At 43.3% G+C, this 24,331-nt stretch overlaps 1 protein-coding gene across 1 annotated transcript in view; it reads left to right on the top strand.

Moving 5' to 3' along the window:
* FAM135B (family with sequence similarity 135 member B) overlaps positions 1-23,409 on the top strand; it is a 166,873-nt gene extending 143,464 nt beyond the window's left edge. Inside the window, exons 12-19 of the mRNA XM_003408304.3 lie at positions 6,582-8,646; positions 11,408-11,574; positions 14,908-14,999; positions 15,986-16,083; positions 17,705-17,856; positions 19,825-19,935; positions 20,996-21,109; positions 23,204-23,409. Coding sequence (XP_003408352.2) covers positions 6,582-8,646; positions 11,408-11,574; positions 14,908-14,999; positions 15,986-16,083; positions 17,705-17,856; positions 19,825-19,935; positions 20,996-21,109; positions 23,204-23,409 — 3,005 coding nt within the window. The remainder of the gene's footprint in view (positions 1-6,581; positions 8,647-11,407; positions 11,575-14,907; positions 15,000-15,985; positions 16,084-17,704; positions 17,857-19,824; positions 19,936-20,995; positions 21,110-23,203) is intronic.
* The last annotated feature ends 922 nt before the right edge of the window (positions 23,410-24,331 follow it).

Genomic DNA, 24,331 nt, shown 5'->3' with positions numbered 1-24,331 from the left:
CCAACTTAAACTTAAAACTACATTGACACTTTTGTGTGTGTGTGTGGAATGTTTGCAGTGTGTGTACATATGTATATATGCTTATCTTTGTTGAAATATCTTAGTGTAAACACTAGATCAATGCTCTGATAGAAATTAAAACACAATTTTTATTGAAGGAATAATTTCATTTCGCAAAATGGAGAAACACATGGCATTCAATATAGATTGCAGTGCGTGTTCTGCCTTGCAGGTAGTACAGTGGGGAATTTAACAGGTAAACAAATGCAAATGGTGTCACATGAAAGAGGTTGCAGGAGAAGGAAGGAGAAATTTACAAGGAGGTCAAACTACAAACTTCCTTAACATTAATTTCTAGTCTAACACAAATCTCTTACTCCTGATACAAGTTGACTAAGGCAATATTTCTAAAGTGAGACACATTAACATTCTTGATGTGGGGGTTTAGTGATGGATTGCAGGCTGAGTCAAACCTAGTTGGAGTCCTTGAAATGTAAAGTGAACCATGTTAGGAAAGAGTGAAGATTAAATTAGCTCTAAATCTGAAGCTTTTTGAAATGTAAACATTGCCCATCTGGATAAAAAGGAGTGAATTAGCACCAACGCATTCACTGGATGAATTCCCTGAAAGCAGTTAAGGTAGTAAGTATATTTACATAAATTAAAGCTGGAACCTGTGCACTCTTTGTATTACAGACAGTCAAGATTTTTGTAGCTTATTTCAACAAAGTTAGTCTCTATCTAGTTACCAATTTGCAAAGAACTAGCAGAAACACAGTGGGAAAATTCTAAAGAGTGAAAATTAATTTGGGAGTCAGAACACGGAACTAAGGCTTGTTATATACCTATCTGGCTATAAAGTTATTTATAAGTTCTAATTTCACTTAACATTATTAGCCCTATTCTCTAATCTCCTGTTGATCAAGTCACCTTCTTTGGGGCCAGCTGTGTAAACATTCTTAACATGCACCAGGAAACTCCTTATTCAGATTAGAAATTCTGACTTCTGCCTTATTTGTTTTTCAAGCAGTAAAACTTTGACAAAAGACAGAATGGTTTCTTTAGAAGAGCAGAAATGAAAATCTTAGTTTAAGTTAGAATGAGGTTTTAATTTAGGTCTGAAGTCATCTAATTCAGAGAAGTCAACACCTTACATTCTTAAAATTCACACCCACAATAGTCATATAATTTAACTATGGAAAATTTGAAAAGTTAAAGAAAAAACTTAAAATAATCATTCATTATCAAATCCTCTAATATCAAATTATACATTTTCTATTCGTATGCATAGGAGCCCTGATGGTGCAATGGTTAAGAGCTTGGCTGCTAACCAAAAGGCTGACAGTTCAAATCCACCAACTGCTCCTTGCAAACTGTATGGGACAGTTCTACTCTGTCCTAGAGGGTTGCTATGAGTCAGAGTCAACAGGACGGCAGTGGGTTTTTGGTTTGGGGTGCATGTGTGCAATAATAGTGCACTTTTTTTTTTAATCAGTTAACTTCAGCTCTGACTCCTCATCTGGCAGCTTTCATGGGAAAGTCAACTTCAGGCTATCTGGGGCTGACTTCTCTAGCCCTCTGCCATTGTTACCACAATTTCACAAGTTAGAGCCACCTGCTACGAACAGCCAATTCTTGAGACAGGGGTGAGGTGGGTGGCAAGAACTTTATTATATATATACCCATATGTGGAGACAACCCCCACGTGTCTGTCAGTTCGTCGTACTGTGGGGGCTTGTGTGTTTCTGTGATGCTGGAAGCTATTGCCACTGGTATTCAGATACCAGCAGGGTCACCCATGGAGGACAGGTTTCAGCTGAGCTTCCAGACTAAGATGGACTAGGAAGAAGGACCTGGCAGTCTACTTCTGAAAAGCATTCCAAACCCGCCAGCGAAAACCTTATGAATAGTACTGGAACATTGTATGATATAGTGCTAGAAGATGAGCCCACCAGGTTGGAAGGCACTCAAAAGATGACTGGGGAAGAGCTGCCTCCTCAAAGTAGAGTCGCCTTAATGACGTGGATGGAGTAAAGCTTTCGGGACCTTCATTTGCTGATGTGGCATGACTCAAAATGGGAAGAAACAGCTGCAAACATCCATTAATAATCAGAACCTGGAATGTACGAAGTATGAATCTAGGAAAATTGGAAATCGTCAAAAATGAAATGGAATGCATAAACATCGATATCATAGGCATTAGTGAGCTGAAATGGACTGGTGTTGGCCATTTTGAATCAGACAATCATATAGTCTACTATGCTGGGAATGACAACTCGAAGAGGAATGGTGTTGCATTCATCGTCAAAAAGAACATTTCAAGATTTATCCTGAGGTACAACACTGTCAGTGATAGGATAATATCTATACACCTACAAGTAAGACCAGTTAATACAACTATTATTCAAATTTACGCACCAAACACTAGGGCCAAAGATGAAGAAATAGAAGATTTTTATCAGCTGCTGCAGTCTGAAATTGATCGAACGTGCAATCAAGATGCATTGATAATTACTGGCAATTGGAATGCGAAAGGTGGAAACAAAGAAGAAGGACCAGTAGTTGGAAAATATGGCCTTGGTGATAGAAACAATGCTGGAGATCAAATGATAGAATTTTGCAAGACCAACGACTTCTTCATTGCAAATACCTTCTTTCACCAACATAAACGGCGAATATACACATGGGCCTCGCCAGATGGAACACACAGAAATCAAATTGACTACATCTGTGGAAAGAGACAATGGAAAAGCTCAATATCATCAGTCAGAACAAGGCCAGGGGCCGACTGTGGAACAGAGCATCAATTGCTCATATGCAAGTTCAAGCTGAAACTGAAGAAAATCAGGGCAAGTCCACGAGAGCCAAAATATGATCTTGAGCATATCCCACCTGAATTGAGAGACCATCTCAAGCATAGATTTGATGCATTGAACATTAGTGACTGAAGACCAGACGAGTTGTGGAATGACATCAAGGACATCATCCATGAAGAAAGCAAGAGGTCACTGAAAAGACAGAAAAGACCAAGATGGATGTCAGAGGAGACTCTGAAACTTGCTCTTGAGTGTCGAACAGCTAAAGCAAAAGGAAGAACTGATGAAGTAAAAGAACTGAACAAAAGATTTCAAAGGGCCTCATGAGAAGACAAAGTATTACAATGACATGTGCAAAGAGCTGGAGATGGAAAACCAAAAGGGAAGAACACGCTTGGTGTTTCTCAAGCTGAAAGAACTGAAGAAAAAATTCAAGCCTTGAGTTGCAATAGTGAGGGATTCCATGGGGAAAATATTAAACGACACAGGAAGCACCAAAGAAGATGGAAGGAGTGCACAGAGTCATTATACCAAAAAGAATTAGTCGATATTCAACCATTTCAAGAGGTGGCATATGATCAGGTACTAAACAAAGAAGTCCAAGCTGCTCTGAAGGTACTGGCAAAAAACAAAGGCTCCAGGAATTGATGGAATATCACTTGAGATGTTTCAACAAATGGATGCAGAGCTGGAGGTGCTCACTCGTCTATGCCAAGAAATATGGAAGACAGCTTCCTGGCCAACTGACTGGAAGAGATCCATATTTATGCCTATTCCCAAGAAAGGTGATCCAACTGAATGTGGCAATTATAGAACAATATCATTAATATCACATGTAATCAAAATTCTGCTGAAGATTATTCAAAAACAGCTGCAGCAGTATCTTGACAGGGAACTGCCAGAAATTCAGGATGGATTCAGAAGAGGACGTGGAACCAGCGATATCGTTGCTGATGTCAGATGGATCCTGGCTGAAAGCAGAGAATACCAGAAGGATGTTTACCTGTGTTTTATTGACTATGCAAAGGCATTCGACTGTGTGGATCATAACAAACTATGGATAACACTGCGAAGAAAGGCAATTCCAGGACACTTAGTCGTGTTCTTGAGGAACCTTTACATAGATCAAGAGGCAGTTGTTCGGACAGAACAAGGGGATACTGATTGGTTTAAAGTCAGGAAAGGTGTGCGTCAGGGTTGTATTCTTTCACCATACGTATTTAATCTGTATGCTGAACAAATAATCCGAGAAGCTGAACTATATGAAGAAGAACGGGGCATCAGGATTGGAGGAAGACTCATTAACAACCTGTGTTATGCAGATGACACAACCTTGCTTGCTGAAAGTGAAGAGGACTTGAAGCACTTACTGATGAAGATCAAAGACCACAGCCTTCAGTATGGATTGCACCTCAATATAAAGAAAACAAAAATCCTCACAACTGGACCAATGAGCAACATCATGATAAACGGAGAAAAGTTTGAAGTTGTCAAGGATTTCATTTTACTTGGATCCACAATCAACAGCCATGGAAGCAGCAGTCAAGAAATCAAAAGACGCATTGCATTGGGTAAATCTGCTGCAAAGGACCTCTTCAAAGTGTAGAAGAGCAAAGGTGTCACCCTGAAGACTAAGGTGCACCTGACCCAAGCCATGGTATTTTCAATCACATCATATGCATGTGAAAGCTGGACAATGAATAAGGAAGACCGAAGAAGAGTTGACGCCTTTGAATTGTGGTGTTGGGGAAGAATATTGAATATACCATGGACTGCCGAAAGAACGAACAAATCTGTCTTGGAAGGAGTACAACCAGAATGCTCCTTAGAGGCAAGGATGGCGAGACTGCGTCTTACATACTTTGGACATGTTGTCAGGAGGGATCAGTCCCTGGAGAAGGACATCGTGCTTGGCAGAGTACAGGGTCAGCGGAAAAGTGGAAGACCTTCAACGAGGTGGATTGACACAGTGACTGCAACAGTGAGCTCAAGCATAACAACGATTTTAAGGATGGCGCAGGACCGGGCAGTGTTTTTTTCTGTTGTGCATAGGGTCATTATGAGTCAGAACCGACTTGACGGCACCTAACAACAACAACAACAATGTGGAGACAGAGGGGAATGATCTCCTCCTGTCTGTCTCAAGAAACTGTAGACCTGCTAGGTTTTAAAGGGAAAAGGAGCCATAGGTTTTAAGAACTTGTGGAATGTGCATTCTCTTTCTGTTTGGTTTTGGTGGTCATATTTCAAACATGTTCGTCTTTTCCTGCCATTATCCCATCAGCCCAGGGGTGGCTGGCACCATCCTTCCTCCTGTTTGACAGGCTTAGATTGATATCACTTGTTTTCCACAGTCCTAGCGGAAACATTGGTTAACATTTAACTTTTAGAGGAGTTAGCAGCAAAATCATACTTGAGAAAGAGACAGGCTAAGGAAGGAAAAACTGGCACAGGTTCTGTTCAAGAGATGGCTGAACAGCCTGTTCTACCATCACCTATCGTGTCGGTGTCGCAGAACCTTGAATGGCAGCAAGACATGGCTGGGAAAGGTATTTCTAGGGCCATCTGCCCAGGAATGATTCTCTAAGCCATGCCTTGACCACAGCCACATAGTATTTCAGGAAACTGTCTGCAGTTTCCGTAACATGCTTGGGACATGGGACTCTACTGAGTCTGGGAACCCCAGCACTTATGGTCCCACTTCCTGGAAGAACTACAAAGCATGACTCTCAGGGACCTGGTATCTCTCCAGGGCCATATCCTCACAGCTTCTCTCCTGATCATCCATGTCTCCAAAACTACTTTGACCAAGTTATCTGCTTTTCTTAACCTTCTTGTTTCACAATGATCTGAGGATTCTTCAACCCCAGGGCAAGGATACTAGCAAATAAAGAGCTATTTCTCCATGCCTCAAAGTCTTGGCTGCCTTGGAATCCAGACCTTCCCAAAGGTTATCAGATATATTTGCATTCCCTTCCTTCAGTACAGTGGAGAAAAAAAAGGAGGTAAAAGAGTTCAATTTTGATATTAAAATAATATTTTTTATGGTCTGATATGGTACCATGGCTTGAATGCGGAGTGTACCCGAAACTCCACAGATTCTATAAATAATCTAAAATGAGCACACGCCTCAAACACATACCTACTCCACGATGATTGAGTGAGAGGTTTACCATAAAGAAAAACGAAAAAAAAAAGGAAGATCATAGGTTGGCTCCAGCCCATCTAACTGTGAAGGCCAAGGTGATTCTGGGAACTTATTTATGACTGGAATGCCACTTAGGATATTCCCCCCGTTACAGAGCTCAGGCTTGGCAGCATTTCACCACAGAAAGCAGAAATCTTTTTTCCTTATATATAGCATCATTCATATCTTAACTCTACTCTGAGTTATACCTGTGAGGCAGCTGCTGGTTACTATGAATCTGCCCAGCCTAGAGTTGAGGAAGATGACCTCCAGTATAAAAGAACTTATTTAAATTTCATAATTGTCCAGGGTCCCCAGGCTGATAAATGGCAATGTCAGGATTCAAAACCAGGCCTTCCTAGCTCCAAAGTTCTCTTTCTACTTGCTAAACACTAAGCATAGCATGGATGAATAAATGGGTTAATATTTACAAGTAGGAATCATTAGAAAGGCTTTAATAAGTAAAAAGTAAATCAAGAATGATACCACTTGACCACTTTGCACTAGGCATTTGGATAACTTGTGAACACAGATTCTTAAACTATAACATTTTTCTTGTTCTTTTTTTATTTTTGTAGGGCATAACTTGAATATTTATCCTAATTTTGATGTTCCAGTGACAAGTCCCTCAAGAATGAATCTAAAACACAGAGAAGAGAACCATAATGTAAATAGCAAATCGTCTTTCATGGAAGACCTTGTCTTGGCCTCTAGGAAACCACCCCACATGGACTCTGATGAAGAGCTTATTAGGGGCCAAGGTCTAGGTGAGAATGAGGCCACACCAAATCATGCAGTCCTGTGCTCTGAATCACAAGTGTATCTGACAATTGGTGAATTTCAGAACAAAGCAAGTTTGCCTGAAGAAGAATGTTGGACAGGCCAAAGGTCTGAGGTTAGAACACATCCACTGGCAGATATGGACATGCCCATAAAGAGTCTGGGTCCAGATGATGGGCAGGTCCCAGCACTGACCTACATTGATGTGAAATCAAGCAGTAAGAACCCCTGCAGAATTGAACCCATGGTGGTCGAGCCCATGGTGGTTGAGCCCGTGGTAGTCGAGCCCATGGTGGTCATTAGTGCTCAGTGCGAGACTGGGGCCTCAGGAGATAGCTATGAATTAGACAGAACTGTGTTAAACAAAATGGCAGCAGGTGGAAGCCATCAAAATGCCATCTGTTCTGAAAAGACACCACTCCACGAATTAAGTCCTCTTGGAAAGAGAGTAGAACAAGAGGGTAAGATGGTGCTGCTAAGTCTGAAACCCATTCCCTCCGAGCCCTGTGATCCACTAAGCTCTATTCTGAGGGACCCTTTGGACATTAGGTCTTCCCTAAAGGACCCCCACACAGAGGAACAGGAGGAAGTGTTAGTACTTTCTGGGGTCATCAAGAGATCTTCTTCTATCATATCCGACTCTGGCATTGAGAGTGAGCCAAGCTCAGTCGCCTGGTCTGATGCCCGGAGCAGGGCTCTGGATTTGCCCAGTGACCGAGAAGTCTTGCACCAGCTGGTTCGAAGACATGCCCTCCACAGGAACTCCTTGGAGGGTGGGCACACAGAAAGCAACACAAGTTTGCCCAGCGGCATCCAGGCTTCTCTCACCTCCATCAGCTCTTTGCCCTTTGAGGAGGAGGAACGGGAGTTGGCACTCACCAAGTTGACCAAGTCTGTGTCTGCACCCCAAATCAGTAGCCCGGAGGAGTCTGCTGAAGACACAGACACCATGCAGCAAGGCGGGGGTCTTGCTGAAGCTTTGGATGTGCACACCAAGAGCATAGATTCCCCAGGAAACTGCTCGCAACTTTGTGGTGGCACTAGAACCCACGATGCTGAGATAGATCATTCCCTTGTAGAGATAGTTTTAGATGCTGATGACCACCAAGACCCTGGTTACATAGACATCCCCAAAGGTAAAGAGAGTCAGTTGGATCCTCAAGGACACTGTAGTCCTGGTGGTAGAACTGATAACCCCCCAGATGTTGATACCAAAGGTCTTAATTTAAAAATACCACGCATCATAGCACTTGAAAAACCTAGGGACAGATCTTTCCATAGAACGGTATTGGAGACCCCAAAGGGCATGCCTAAAGACTTGAGTGTTGGGGAGAGAGCTCTTTCCGACAGCACCATTTCAGATGTTGAGGATATTGTCCACCATAAGGTGCCTGTATGGAGCTGTGCATTAGCCACTGATGCCATTGACCTAGATCCAACAGGGGATCCAAGTAGCTTACCACGCATCACTGATGACACAGCATTTACTAAAGGAGCTAATGCCTCACCTGGGACTGAACATAAAGCAGGCACCATGTGCCCCACTGTGAATCACTCCACCCACTTCCAAGAATCTGAAAACCAAGAGCTGAAGGCAGGCACTTCCATCACCGTGTCCCCACTGAACGCTCCAGAGACCTTTCCCCTGGACAGCCTAAAGGCTGTGGAGGTGGTTAACTTATCTGTGTCCTGCACTGCTACATGTCTCCCTTTCTCATCTGTGCTCAAGGAGACCCCTGCCAGGGCTGGATTCTCTTCCAAGCAGGCGCCGTTCCCCATCACTCATCAACCCCTGGGCTCCTTTGGAGTTGTCTCCACACATGCCAGCAGGTTGGAGGGAGAAGTCAGTGAAAGAATGTTTAGGTAAGCTTGCTGGTGGCTTGTCTATCCCAGATCAGTATTCTGTGTTTTTTCCACACATTTCTGAATTCCATGCATAATTATTTCAAAATTAAAGTCATGGTTATCTTCTGTTTTAAATAAAGTAATATATGCATATTGCAAAAATAAGAAAATACAGAGAAGCATAAAGAAGTAAAAGTTAATGATCCTACCTCCACTGTGTAGGTATGTTATTCCACTTTTTCTCTACGTGTGTCTATATCTAGTTGTGCTTTTTATACAAAAATAGGATCATTCTGTACAAAATACATCATATTTTTCAATTTTACAATATATTGGAAACATCTATGTTTATAAATCTAGTTTTTCATTATCGTTTTAATGTTTAAACAGTATTCCATTTTATAGAAGTGACATCATTTATTAAATCCTTCAGAGATGGACATTTAAACCCTGTTCAGTGTTCTTTATTATGAACAACCCTCTTATCTTCATCTTCGCACCCTCAGAGACGGCAGTTTTAAGGACCTTTGGGGGAGTAGGATTTCTGCATCAGCTTTGCCTCCTAGGCCCCCTTCAGGATTGTGAGTTCTTAAGTTTGCTGTTCCTTTGCAATGCCAGGAACCCAACCTTCATTCTTGGGCTGGGTTTGTGCTCATATTATTCCTCCCAACTATAAGCCATAAATGTGCTGAAGTATATAGAGAATCATTTTACCAAAGCATTCAATTGCATTCACTCTATGGAAAAATGCTGAAGATTACGTATTCGTGATATTCCCCAAAGAAGCTGCATAGGCAGGTAAACTTTTGACTCTTTTTGGTAAAAATATATACCCATTCAGCAATTTCTGCATGCACAGTTGATTAATAATGGTTACACACTTCACATTGTGTCACCATTCTCATGATGCCTCCCCATATTGTTTCATCACTGTTAACTTAGACTGTCAGCCCCTTAAAGTTCTCACCTGTATTTTACAGTTCCTGTTGTCAGTTTGATCTCGTATAGATAATTCTTTAAAAGGGTGAATGTTCAAGGCAAACATTCTTTACTACTTGAGCTAAACTGTTTAAAGATGACTTCGTAGGATCATTTCAGTTCAAGGCTTAAAAGTTGTTTCCGGGCAATTGATTCAGGGGTTCCTCCAGTCTCAATGTATCCAGTAAGTCTGGCTGCCAATAAGAATTTAAAGTTCCATCCTACAATTTTTCTCCTTTTGATCAAGATTCATCTACTGGGTCCCTTATGAAAACATTCAGCAATGGTAGCTTGGCACCATCCATTTGTTCCAGTCTCATAGCAATGGAGGTAATAGTTCATGGAGGCAACTGGACTTGTAGATCATTTTCTTCTCCACTTGCCAGGTCTCTTTCTTCCTCTGTTGCTCCAGGCAGATAGAGACCAGTTGTTGTATCTTAGATGGCCGCTAGCAAGCTTTTAAGACCCAGGCGCTACTCACTGAACTGGGAGGTAGAGCAGAAACTCTAAAGACAATATTATGCCAATTGACTACCTAAGGACCTTTTGTTTTATAAAGACTATTAAATACCTACTAGATGACACTTACCAATTCAACAAATACATACCAGGCACCATCCAAGGTACAGCCGGTATTGTCCTGGCCATTATGGCATTGATAGTCTAACAGGAAGACAGATGATGAGAGATGCAAATGAGAACAATTACTGGGTAAGTGTGATGATTCATATGCACATAATGGAACCAGGAAGAGATGGACCGAATTTGGCTGGAGGCCAGGAGAAGCTTTATAGAGAAATTGCCACCTGGGTTGAGGGTAAAATAAACAATTATCGCTATCAGGATATGACCAATAATAGATTTTTTTACTGTTTGCCGGATTTCAACTACTGTACTAGGCATTTTGCATAGATTATATCAGTCAATGGACAAAATAACTTTATGAATTAGGTAAAGATGCTGTTCTACTTTTACAAATGAGGAGACTGAGCACACAGAGACTAAGCGGTTTGCCCACAGTTTGTAAGTTTCAAAGACAGGATGGTAACCTTGGGAGTCTAACTCCAGAGTCCATGCTCTTAACCACTACCTTGTCAGGTAGCCAAGTGGGAAAGACATTCCAGGCAAACAGACAAAGGCATAGAGGTAAAGCCAGATGACATGGTTCATGAAGGGAATTAGTGAAACCTGTGACAGCCGGCACCCGACGGGACTGCCTTGTTTTTCCAGGTCTTGCAAGTTTTCTGCCTTTGACAGGGTACAGTCTTACTACTTTTCTCTTTCTCATTTTAGTGGAAAATATTTGAGTTTTCCTTCTCTGATAGGTTTCTTCCTTATACAGGTTCTGGCTCTCACAGGCTTTACTATATAAAAAGTGTGTTATTTCCAGAGGCTAGGTGTGGCTGGGGATGATGCTGGAGAAGCAGGTGGAGGCCAAGCCAGTGGCCATGCACACCAGGTTAAGAAGCTTTAACTATGGGAGGATCTTTTGAAAGATTGCACAGATCCTTGGAGCTGGATAGAATCTTAGAAGTTCCACCATCTAGTCTCCTACTCAATGCGGGAGCCACAAAAATGTCTGTAGAACCCAAACCAGAAGAGTCTTTGGTTTCTGGGGGGCTGCTTTTCTGCCTCCTTGTTTCCCCCACCAGCCTCTCCCCTGAGGCCTCATAATCAGCCTTCGCTGTTGAGCAGATACTTCTCTTGCTGATCTTCGTTACTCCCACATACCAGCCCAAATCATTTCCTGTTCAACATGGAACACACAGCATGGCTTGTGATTAATTAGTATATTCTCCAGTTTCTATCAGGCCAAAGAAAAATTTAAAAAAGAACTGAAGATTGAAGGATTTCTGTACAGTGACTTATCTGTACTAGCTTCTGATGTACCATATTTCCCACCAGAGGAAGAGGAAGAAAATTTGGAAGACGGGATTCATCTGGTTGTCTGTGTCCATGGCCTGGATGGTGAGTTCTAGGACATGTTTCTTCCTCAGGATTCTGTACAGCATACAATTTTTAATATTGATGAATTCATTTAGATCACATATCTGTTAAACAAACATTCAGTTAGCTGGAATGGCAGCGATTACGCTGGATCTGGAGACATGGTGTGGCATTGTGCACAAAGCAAATGTCTAGCACACACAAAAAAAAGTTGAGTAAATGGAATACATAACTGAGTGAATGAATGGGTTGAAATAGTGAATCAAATAAATAAATAGGTATAATGAATGAAGGAAGGGATGGAATGAATGATTGATGGCTGAATAAGCAAAGAATTGGAATGAATAATTAGTGGCTGAATGAATGAATGAAATAAAAGAAGGGTTGCATGAGTGGATGAATAAATGGGTGAAAGTATAAACGGAATGGAATTGGAATGGAAACATGCATGGAACTCATGACTCATTGGAAGTGTTTGAATTAATTGAATAATATTTTTTTTTATGAGTAAAGAATGGAGTGGAATGTATGAGTGGACTTGTGGGGAACTCAGGTTAGTGGCCCAAACTACTTTGCTTCCTGTTTTTATTTACCTCTCATTTATGGGGCACATTTTATATACCAGATAATCTACCAAGTTCTGGGAATGCATATATCAGATATGGTTTCTGGTCTTGAAAAGTTCTTAATTTAGTGTAATCAATAGAGAGAGTTTGCTACAAAAAAAAAAAAAAATCTAATACATAGTGAAGAGGCCGTGGGGAAGAGAGGCTGGACAAGGGAAATGACTCTCTCCCACTCCAAAAAAAAAAAAAAAAAATGACCTAGTCTCTAGATGTCAAGTTTCTGTAGAATTTTCCTGCGTCAGTCCAAATGCTTTGCCTGAATGTCTTCAATTTCCAGCTTAGCCTGGACCAAAAGGAAAGTATTTTGCCTCTAACGCCCTCATGGAGTTGTCTCTCCTTGACTATCTGAGCATAGTGATGAGGTGAATTGGGGGCACTGGGAGTTTTAACTCTGTTCCTCAAGCTCAAGTTTAAATCACAACTGATCTGAAAATTGGGATGTAGAATGTGTCTTCTCAAAGGAATCTTGACATCCATTTTGTATAAACTCTAATGTAGTAATCAAGGATTAAAGAGATGAAAGGACTTGTCCAAGGCCTCACAAGTGAGAAGTGGCAAAACTTGTGGTCACTTTCTTCTTATGATCATTAAATAGGGTGTGGTGGTGTGCGAGGCTTCCATGATGCACTCTTCTTGATGTCCTTAATTCTTCTGTCTACTGGGGTCAATGCGTGTAATTGTGTGCATCAATAGTCTGCATTTGATATGAGGACACTTAGTCAACGAGTCTATTTGGGGATGTGTTGAACAATGCAGTTGTAGATAATACTTTCTAGATGATGAGAAGGAGGTTGAGGAGGAGGAGGAGGAGAGTCAGGACTTACATATGACTTACTCTGGGCCAAGCACCATTGCAGATACTTAGTGTATATCGATACATATGTTATTTAAAAGAAAATAGGTTTATTTAAAAGAGAAACTTTAAAGCACTGCCATAAGTAAAATAACCAGAATCACTTATGCAAAAAAAAAAAAAAATGGTAGTAATAAAAATAAACACAATGAAAAGAAAATAATTTTACTGAAGTTTGGGTAGTCCTGTTGTCAGAAGGCTCCAAGCTTGGGACTTGCTCTCCCTCTTAAAAAGGAATAAGCTAGTGAAGACGCGTTAGTTTTTAGCTGGACCTTCCAATCAGAAGGATTTCAATAAAGAAAAAGAATAACGTTCTCAGTCATCAGCTCAATGCATCTTCATGAGCATTCATGGACAAGCAGCATCTCACAAGCGACCAGTATGCAACTCTCACCTGTTGGTGTTAGGTGCCGTTGAGTCAATTCAGACTTACAGCAACCCTATGTACAACAGAATGAAACACTGCCCTGCCCTGCAACATCTTCACAATTGTTGCTATGTTTGAGCCCATCGTCGCAGCGACTGTGTTAGTCCACCTTATTAAGAGTCTTCCTCATTTTTGATGACCCTCTACTTTCCCAAGCATGATGTCCTTCCTCAGGGACTGGTCCCTCCTGATAACATGTCCAAAGTATGTGAGATGAAGTCTTGCCATCCTTGCTTCTAAGGAGCATTCTGGTTGTACTTCTTCCAAGACAGATTTGTTCATTTTTTGTTTGTTTGTTTGTCAGTCCGTGGTATATTCAGTATTCTTCACCAACACCAGCTCTCACCTAGATGATATTAAGTCAAAATGGAACAAGACTCTCAGCCCCTTTGTTAAAAGAAGAAATCTGGTCAGGCCATAGCCTTTTACTTCGTTCTCATTGTGCGCACGTGAGAAGAGGGATGTTCCAAGGTAGAGCAGCTTCACCCATATTTTTACTATTTCGGAAAACTGAGCTGTCAGTTAAAAGTTCTCATCTGGGCCACAAGTCATCACGGAAACAACTGATGCCAAACACAAGTTTCTTTTGAAGGTTACTTTTCTAGTTCAAGGAGCACGTGTCTGAACTCCGCAGATTTTACAGGATCCATCTGATTTGTGTTATTTCAGAAATTCATTCTGATGTTCTTTGTGCCTCTGTGATTAGCAGCAGCCTCACATTCTTAATTGAGCTTTCACTCCTCTGCCTCTTGGAGTTTTTTCATGACTCCTGTTTTCAAAGACAACTTTTACTCCATTGTAGACAAGAAGGTCCTGATTGACCTGTTTTGGGGACATGCTGATTATCTTTAAGTGGCAGGACTGGGTAGGTAGTCTTCGTATTAAGTGAGAGACTTGAGAGAAGATTTGTAGCTTCCAGATTATTCCACATCAGCCATTAGGCGCCACCAGTTGCAAAATGTTTTAAACCAAAAAATAAATCCAAACCCATTATGGTCTGGCCAATTCTGATTCATAGCAGCCCTATAGGACAGAGTAGAACTGCCCCATAGGGTTTCCAAGGAGCAGCTGGTGGATTCAAACTGCCAACCTTTTGGTTAGTAGCCATAGCTCTTCACCACTGCGCCACCAAGGCTCCGCAGAATGTTTTGGGCAGACAATTAACTGAGGAAGAAAGGGGAGGTGATGGGCCTCCAACTGTTCCTGTGAGTGGATGTTCACAAGCCCCGTGTGACAGGCCAGGGAGGAATTCTACTGGGGTAGGACCACTGGGAAGAACTAGACTCTACGTATATATTGGGGGCAGGAAGGAAGGTGTGGGCTTGTTTTAGTTGCTGCTGTTATCTGCTTAACAAAAATGGGAATGCGACAAGAAGGAGAAAGAGCCCTTGTGTGTCTGCTCTTCTGTGACTAACTCTGCCTGGGGTGGGGTAATCTGTTGTTTTTAGGGAACAGCGCAGATCTCCGGCTGGTAAAGACTTTCATAGAACTGGGGCTTCCTGGAGGAAAATTGGACTTCCTAATGTCCGAGAAGAATCAGGTATGACAACAAAAACATCAGAGCTGAAGGATCCCCCTGAGGCATCGCTCACCTGAGCCTGCTCAAGCCACAATGATGGTTTAGGGACGCACACAGATTGGGGGGTGGGTGAGGCACCTTTCCACAAAGCACTGCCCATGTACTTGGATGGTCTGGAGAGAAAAGACTTCTTGCTTTATTTCAGGAGAGTGGGGAAGAATAAAAAGTGGGATCCCGAAAAAAGAAAAAAAGGTGGTAGTGGGGGGGAGGGACTGAATGATAATGGACCCAACCACAGTCTTTTGACAATTCTGAAATGAGATAACTCTGCTTTCTTTGCTCCAATGTGAGTTCACTGGGCCTGAAATTTGCAGAAAAAAACAATGGTTTCTGTTTCTAGCTCAGTTCCTAGACTGCCCCAGAGTGGGAGAAGATGGCTCAAGAGCCCCTTTCCATTGCTTCAGCATTGCTTGAGGGTCAGACCTGAGCTGCTCAGGAGGGGTGGCCCTTGCCTTTTCAGGTGAAGAAATTTGTAAAAAAAAATAAGAAGTGGGATCATGTGAGCCAGGCGTTAGAGTGGGTGGCAGCTTGGAGCATAGATGATTTGGGTCTCCACAGGGCTCTACTTGGGGAAGGGGGCCATCACTGACATCTCTGTAACCCCTGGAGTTTGGCTATGACCTCTTTAGAGTCAGGGGTGATGTGTGGGCCTTGGCTGTTTCAAGGGAGGTGGGGTGTGGTTCTACTGAAGTGTCAGAGTAGATGAGAACTCAGAGAACCCATGACAACATGGTGGAACTTGGATGTCTTCAGCACACCCCCAGGTTTATTACAGCCCAGTCTGTGGCTCTCTTTCCTGATGCTGAATCCCACCCTATAGCCCTAACAGCAGGCTTGAGCATACCCCAGGATGTTCCATGATGTCGAATGAAGAAGACGGGCTTGCACACTGAGTAGGGTCTTTGCTGTGAGCCACCACCTCACCTTTACTCTGTTGTCTTCCTCAGATGGACACATTTGCAGACTTTGACACCATGACAGACCGGCTGCTAGACGAGATCATCCAGCACATTCAGTTGTACAACCTCTCCATATCCCGAATTAGGTAAAAGGGAACCACAGGTAGTTAATGCAGTGGGAAGAGGGGGGACATTTGTGAGTGCTTGCTGTATGCAAATTCGGTCTGATGCCTTCTGTGTAGCCCTGGGATAAGTTAACCTGTGGCTTTAAGCAAATAGATTACCTTCAGAGCAGAAGGGAGTACTAGAGACAGTGGACACACCCAGATATGTCTTAGGATGGGTACAGGAGAATCAACTTTTTGTGGCTCAGTAGAAAAAGTATTGGACTTAAAAGCCGGAGTTTCTAGGTTTGAATTCTTCTTGTTCTTCCAAACACGTTTGGATCCTGATTCCCCCACGTGGAAGCTGTGTAAAACCTTTGCAAGCTTCCTACATCTCTGAGCCTCTGTTTCTCCGTCTGTGAAATGGGATATCACTGAGACATATGTTCGAGATCTGAGTAGATTGCCTGTTCAACAAGAGGTTTTCAACGGCTGCTGCTTTTGTCTTTCCTGTGTAACAAATAACTGGGTTTAAATATTTAGATGGTGAGGATGGTAGCGGATAGCTTTCACTTTGGAGGCATCTGCCATGTACCATGTGCTGTTCTCAGCCCTCAGCATACAGGATCCCGTTTAGTCCTCAGAGATATAAATAAATAAATAAATAAATAACTTCTTCATTTCACAAATGAGGCATCTGAGGCCTGGAAAGATTAGGTAGAAATAAAAGGACATGGAGAAGACAATGCGATTTCATAAACGAACATTTGTTTCCTTTCTTTGCCCAGTTTATGCTTGCCACAAGAAGTGGGGAGACATGCCTCTCACAGAATAGGGGATTAGTGAATAATTATTTAATTTAAGTGTAATGAGATGTTGGGTCCACTTGCCTGTGAGCAGCAGTACACCTGGAGCAGAGCATGTGGGGGGTAGGTGAGGGGGAGGTACAGGGTAGGGCTGAGGACAGGCTGCTTGATACAGATTTGATGAATGAATAAATCAATGAATGAGAGAATAAATGAATAAGCCCAAGAGGCTGTTGGCAGACAGGTCACGAGGGTCTTCCTAAACTAGGCTACAGACCTGAGATTTTATCCTGTGAACGAGCTTAGATGTACCTTTTAGAAAGGACCCCCACCCCCACCCTGAGGGGGCACCCGAGATCAGAAGGGAGGCTGCTGCAGTGACACAAAGCCAGGTCACATGCCCCTGCTTCTCTGATGGCCACACTGGGAGCAAAAGCTTCCATTCATGAAGACCCTGCCTGAGGCTTGGCAAGGCCCAGCTTTGGAAACCTGAAGAGGGGGAATTAGAGACCCCTAGGTCCCTGGGTGACACAAATGATTTGCGTTTGACCACTAGTGGAAAAGTTGGCAGTTTTTTCAAACCCACTCAGTGGTGCTTTGGAAGAAAGGCCTGGCAATCTACTTCTGTAAGATTATAGCCATGGAAAACCATGGCTATAAAACACACATGGGGTCACCATCAGTCAGAGTCAACTCACCAGCAACAGGTTTGGGCTTTTTGGTGAATTCTCTTCGCTAGTTTCACTAAGTCCTATGGGCAGTGGAGGGCTGCTGACCTCTCGGTGACACCAGCATAGGACCCTCCGGCAGCCAGCCTACTGCTGTCCAGCTCACGTGTGCATTCTGTCTCTAAACAGCTTCATTGGCCATTCTCTTGGGAACATCATCATCCGGTCGGTCCTCACTCGGCCCCGGTTTCGGTATTACCTCAACAAACTGCACACATTCCTGTCACTTTCTGGGCCTCACCTGGGGACCCTGTACAACAACAGTACCCTGGTTAGCACAGGTAAGACTGTCCCCAGCCTCGTCATCCTCAAAATGAATTCAGGCCAGAGGGGAGATGAAACTAGCGGTAGAGAGCTTTTTGACGGAATCTCGGGACCCTGGAGCCTCTCCAAGGGATGGAGGCCTGGGCTTAGAAGATGGCCCATTCATTATAGGGTGCTGTTGTTGTGTGCTCTCCAGTCAATTCTGACTCATAGCAACCCTATAGGACAGACAGTAGAACTGTCCTGTAGGGTTCCCAAGAGGCGGCTGGTAGATTCAAACTGCTAGCCTTTTGGTTAGCAGTCTGAGGCGTTAACCACTGCGCCACCAGGGACCCTCTTTATGGGCTGCTAGGTGTTTTCCAAGAGCTCCTCTACCTTCAGCTACCTGTGGGCAAAAAGGTGATGTCTCTGGGGTTCTGCCCAGAAAGGACTGAAGAGGCAAAATAGTGCAGGAGGATGCTGGGCTGTGGAGTTTGTTTAGCCTGGGGCAAGTTCTCACTCCTACACCTAGGGAAGAGCCTGCCACGAAGTTCACTCTCTGTCATCTCAAGTTTCCTTATGTGTAAAGGGGAGGTAGTGTGTGTGTGTCTGTATATCTATAGAAGAAATATAACCAGAGTGCTCCTTAGAAGCAAGGGTGGTGAGACTTCAACTAGCTTACTTTGGACATGTCATCAGGAAAGACTAGTCGCCAGAGAAGGACATCATGTTTGGTCAAGTAGAGGGTGAGCAAAAATGAGGGAAACCTAAATGAGATGGATTGACACAATAGCTGCAACAATGGGTTCAAACATACCAGTGATCAAGAAGGTGGTGTAGGACCAGGCAACACTTCCTTCTGTTGCATATAAAGTCCCTGCCATGAATTGGAGCCAACTCAAGGGCAACTAATTAACAGCAAAAATGCCCACCTGCCTAACTATCTACCTACCTACCTATCTGTGCCTGTCTGTCTGTCCGTCTATCTGTGTCTATCTATCTAAAATAGGATCGTTGAGAATTAAGCAAGAGAAGGGGAAATTAACTAGTATGCATGTAAACCCAGATATGGCTGATTGCTGAGATATAATGACACAGTCCTCAGTTTTGAGCCTCTTATATTTTATTTACGTTTTAAGGGACAGACATTGTGAAGGATAAGGAAGCAAGGCTCAATATACTCTGGAAGGTGAGGCCCATGAGCAGTATCTCCAAGATACCCAATAGTGGGAAGAGTTTTCTGTGCAGAAGGAACAGTACATGTAATGACACAGAAGCATGGTATAATCAGTGAACTGCAGGCGGGTCTCTGTGACTGCAATACAGGATGCCCTGGGGGGCTGGGGATGGTGAGGAAGCTCTCACCAGGAGCCAGGTGATGCCGGCTTCTCTCAGGATGTGACTCCTTAGTGTCGCTTAACCATAGCTGAATGCATGGGTTCTGAAAGGAAATGTTAACTCAGTTTTTCAGCATCCTAAATGGATGTATAAGGAGCACTCTTGTATACCTTTTTGTTTTTAGGATTATATACTTACGCTAAGGAGTTCCAGAGGCACAAAGGTTAAATGTGCAACTGCTAAGCGAAAAATCGGCAGTTCAAACTCATCCTGCAGCTCTGTGGGAGAAAGGCCTGGCAATCTGCTCCTGTAAAGATTACAGCCTAGAAAACCCTATGTGCAGTTCTACTCTGTCACATGGGATTACTATGAGTTGGAATCTGCTCAAAGGCTCCTAACAGCAACAGCAACAGCAACAACAATACCCTTAGTCTAGATTTCTGAAAGAATACTGAATGAATTGGAGGGTCTGGATGGCTTCATGACACCTGTTGCCATATCATTTTCCAGGTGATTTTTCATGCCTGCCACCAATACATGTGAATGTAAATTCCCCTCTTACTTCCCCAGCATTTGCTAAAAATGCTTACTGCTGTCTTTAAGTTAACTAAACTCACAGCATAACAACAATCTCCTCCTAAGGACTCTGCTCCAATTTTTCCCCCTAGGCTTGTGGCTTATGCAGAAATTGAAGAAATCCGGGTCCCTTTTGCAGCTGACCTTCAGGGATCATGCTGATTTACGCAAATGTTTCCTCTACCAGCTAAGCCAAAAAACAGGTGGGTGGCATGCTTTGCAGTGGCCCAGTTGTGTTCGTGAGTGTAAGCTGGAAACCTCACTCCTGAGACACAAATCGGCCTCACCGCCATGTTGACCTCGCTTTAGAGAAGGATGCAGCCAGGAGACATGGAGTACATGGAATCTTCCTTTCATCAAGGGGTCCAGCAGCCACCCATTGCTTAGCTTCTCTTGACCTGTCTCCATAGGGGCCGAGAGCCAAGGTGGGTGTAGGGGGGCATCTCACCACACAGAAGCTACAGCTGCTACTTCCCACCAGTGTTAGTTCCAAGGTCTGTGAGCCAGTCCACGGGTCTCTCACCCAGCTGCCGTTCCACCAATAGGAGAGCATACCCATCATAGTACAGTGCGGTAGAGACAGGGTCATTCTGAGACAGGATGGGCTGACACAGGCCCAATGCCACATCTTCAGTCTTCACCCTCACTCTGTTATGAGCCGGAAACTTGACCAAGGTCACGGATGAGCTCAGGGCAGCAGTGATCATGGCTGGGTGGTCTCCAGGTTCAGGCAGGGAGCATGCTCAGTCCGTTGGCCAGGCCACAGCCCTCCCTCACTCCGTAAACACTGACCCTGTTGATCTCTCTGTTCCTCCCCGAATGGGAATCTGGCTTAGCCACGGCTGCTGTGTCCCCTGGAGCGGGTTCTTGAGCCACTTTGGGACTCTCCCTATTAAGGTGAACTCAGCACCTTAACACCCCTGACCCCGAAAGGCTTTTAGTCACTTATTTTCCCCTTATCTGCCACCGTTCAGGGTAGCTTGCTATGTATCTTCATGGTTTCCATGGCTGATGTGAACAAAGACTGTCTTCTCCCTAATGCACAAAAGCCCGGTGTAGTGACCTCAGCCTCCGCTGGGTGCCCCCTGCCCTTCACTGTGCACATTAAATCTCAGATTCGAAGGTCATTGTGCAGTGACATGACTTCTGTCCTGGGTGCCCCTCGCTCAGCCTCTCTCTGGAGGAAGTCTACACAGTGGCTGCACCCCAGAGGGCATGGGTGAAACCACCTGAGGACAAAGCTCCATCTGGCTCTTGTTGCAGGGCTGCAGTATTTTAAAAATGTTGTGCTGGTTGCTTCTCCCCAAGACCGCTACGTGCCATTTCACTCAGCCAGGATCGAGATGTGCAAGACTGCCCTTAAAGACAGACACACAGGTGAGCCACACTTCCTTCTGCACAGACCTTCCAATATAAAAAAGCAAGATGAATTTGTAAAAATGAATATAACTTGTGGGCAAAAGGTAGCATAGGACTGTATTTTTGCTGTTTTTTTTAAGAATATACACAGTAAAATATATACCAATTCAACAATTTCTACATGTACAATTCAGTGACATTGATTACATTCTTCAAATTGTGTAGCCATTCTCATCCTCCTTTTTGAGTTGGTCCTCCTCCACTGACATAAATTCATGGCCCCCTGTGGTTCCTATCTAGTTTTTCCAGTTGGTGTTATCAGTATGATTCCAAATAGATGGTTCTTTAAACAGGCACAGTGTTCATGGCAGACATTCATTACTAATTAAGCTAGACTGATGTTTGGTTTAAAGAAGGCTTCAAGGGATATTTTTAGTTTAAGGTTTCAGGTTTAAGGGTTATCTCAGGGCAACGGTTTCAGGGTTAACTCAGCCTCCATGGCTCCAGAAAATCTGGACTCTATGAGAATTTGAAATTCTGTTCCATATTTTCGCCTTTTGATCAGGATCGTTCTATAGAATCTTTGATCAAAATGTTCAGTAATGTTAGCTGGGCACCATCCAGTTCTTCTGGTCTCATGGCAAAGGAGGCAGTTGTTCATGGACGCAATAGGCACACATTCCATTTCCTCTTCAGTCTAGGGCTGCATTTAATCCCAGAGCTGAGAGGTAGGATTATGTCTGTTTTTCTCTATCTCCCCTCTCTCCCCTTGCATCTCTCTGTCTCTGTCTTTCTGTCTCTCTCTCTATATATACACATATGTATATAAATATATGTTGGAAACCCTGGTGGCATAGTGGTTAAGACTAAGGCTGCTAACCAAAAGGTCAGCAGTTCAAATCTACCAGGCACTCCTTGGAACTCTATGGGACAGTTCTACTCTGTCCTATAGGGTCGCTATGAGTCGGAATCAACTTGACAGCAACAGAGTTTTTATATAAAATATATACATATACATATGTGTGTGTGTGTGTATATATATATATATACATATACACATACACACGTATATATGGATCCCTGGTGACATACTAGTTAAGCTCTTGGCTGCTAACCAAAAGGTCAGTGATTTGAACCCACCTAAATTTTTTTTTTTTTTTTTACCAGCTCTGTTTTTTTTTTTTTTTTTTACCAGTTCTGTTGGGGGAAAGACTTGACAGTGTGCTCCCATAAACATTATAGACTTGGAAACCCTATGGGGCAGTTCTACTGTGTCCTGTAGGCTCGATATGAATCGGAACTGACTGGATGACATACAGCACAACAACATCTAAAAACATGACTGCGCCAGGAGCTTATTCAGCAGGAATCTCATTGCCCCTGCATTGTCCACACCCCACCCTAGTGCAGGAGAGGTCAGCAAGCCTGTCTATACCTGGTCCCAGAGGGCAGGTGGGACAGGTGAGGCAGGGGACTTACAGTACCGCTGACTTAAAGTGAGTCTCGCCATGTGTCACTGTCTCCCTCCACCTGGGGTAGGATGGCAGAGGCACAAAGGCCCAGGAAACCACACTCCCTTCTCTGTTAGGTTTCGTCCGTCTCCATCATCTGAAGGAGTCTGATCTAGTATTCAAGACTGAGTCAGAAAAACAAATAGCAGTTCTGCTGAATTGTTTCTCCTTTCACATTTTTGGTATCACATTTGAATTTGGGCTTTTGTGTATAGAAATTAGATGTTCCCCAGGCCTTTGTTTTCAAGTCCAGTGCATTGGGAGGGTTTGATCTAGCATTTCTTGGAATACAAGTAAAGATATGAGGGAGTGCACAGGTGGGGAGTGAATCCACATAGCACCTCAACTGTGCCCCACCACACACACACACACACACGCACACACACGCACGCACGTGTGCACACAGTCCACCATTTGTAATCTTACTGCACAAAAAGAACTTGGATTTTATTTCTTATTTGTTTGCCAACATTGGAGGTGTTTGGAAACTGGTATATCAGGTTCTTCCCAGGAACAGGAACCAGTCCCATACCCAATATTTTTCTCTAGATTCCACTGCTAACTTCTGAAATGTCTTCATGTCCCTCTTCCCTCTTTGCAGGGCCAGTTTATGCAGAAATGATAAACAATCTTCTCCGCCCTCTGGTGGAAGCCAAGGACTGCACTTTAATTCGACACAACGTGTTCCATGCCCTGCCCAACACTGCCAACACCCTGATTGGCCGAGCTGCCCACATCGCTGTGCTGGACTCAGAACTCTTCCTAGAGAAGTTCTTCTTAGTGGCCGGACTCAACTACTTTAAGTAGTGGCTTTGAGGGACGAGGCTTTGGGTAACTCACCGGACCTGTTTAAAATCCATTGAGAGCTTTAACTGGGACATGCTTTTATTGACCTCTGCCATTTCAGGGCAGAGCACACAGCAAAAGGTGTTGCGTGGGGTGGGGTGGGGTGGGTCTCGCCAGTAGAGGTGCTTTCATTTTGGACATTTGGGAAAGCTGAACAAATAGCATAAAAGACCACAGAACTTGCTCTAATTTGTCTAGCCACCTGATGTCTCATCCAAGGTACTTTCTAGGAAAACTATGAGAAAATAAAGAAACAGAATACTTTGGGTTGGTGAGCTCAACTTTTTAGCCACCACTGGCTCACAGAAATGGCTCTGGTTTAACTAGATGTGTCCAATATTTTACTAGCTCATAGCTTTACTACCATTTTTGATTAAATTAAGTGCACACAGCATTTCAGAACTCAGGTTAACCTCTGTTTGTGCAGAAGTGGAACATATTTGTGTAAATATAATCCTTAATAGATTCATATGTGCCATTTGTCCAGACAATACGATACCCATACTCTCATCCTCTCTGTTTTCTCAACAAGGGAAAAGGAATGCTTTATAAATCCCAATTGCATTTCATAAGGGCAGTGGAGGGGGGTGACTTAAGGCACGGAGGAATAAACATAATGATATCAGTAGATCCAAGTTTGTTACAAACAAAAATAACTATAGGGAACAAGTTGAGCTAGCTGCTCCACCTAATTCCCTAGACGTTTTCTGTGAAGAGTTCTGGTCCACAGATTATTTTTGTGATCACTTAAATCTCTGTCTGAAGTAGAGAAAACTGGCTTACACTAAACAGAGAGGGCACGGAGGTTAATGTACACACACGTGAAGTTCCTGCTGACATTCTGCCAAAGAAATGCTATGTTAGCGTTTGACGCAATTGCAAA

This window comes from Loxodonta africana, chromosome 14 (assembly GCF_030014295.1).
Source record: "Loxodonta africana isolate mLoxAfr1 chromosome 14, mLoxAfr1.hap2, whole genome shotgun sequence".
NCBI classification, from domain to species: domain Eukaryota; kingdom Metazoa; phylum Chordata; class Mammalia; order Proboscidea; family Elephantidae; genus Loxodonta; species Loxodonta africana.
Note: the sequence above shows the minus strand (reverse complement) of the source record. Positions and strands in the feature narration are given on the sequence as shown.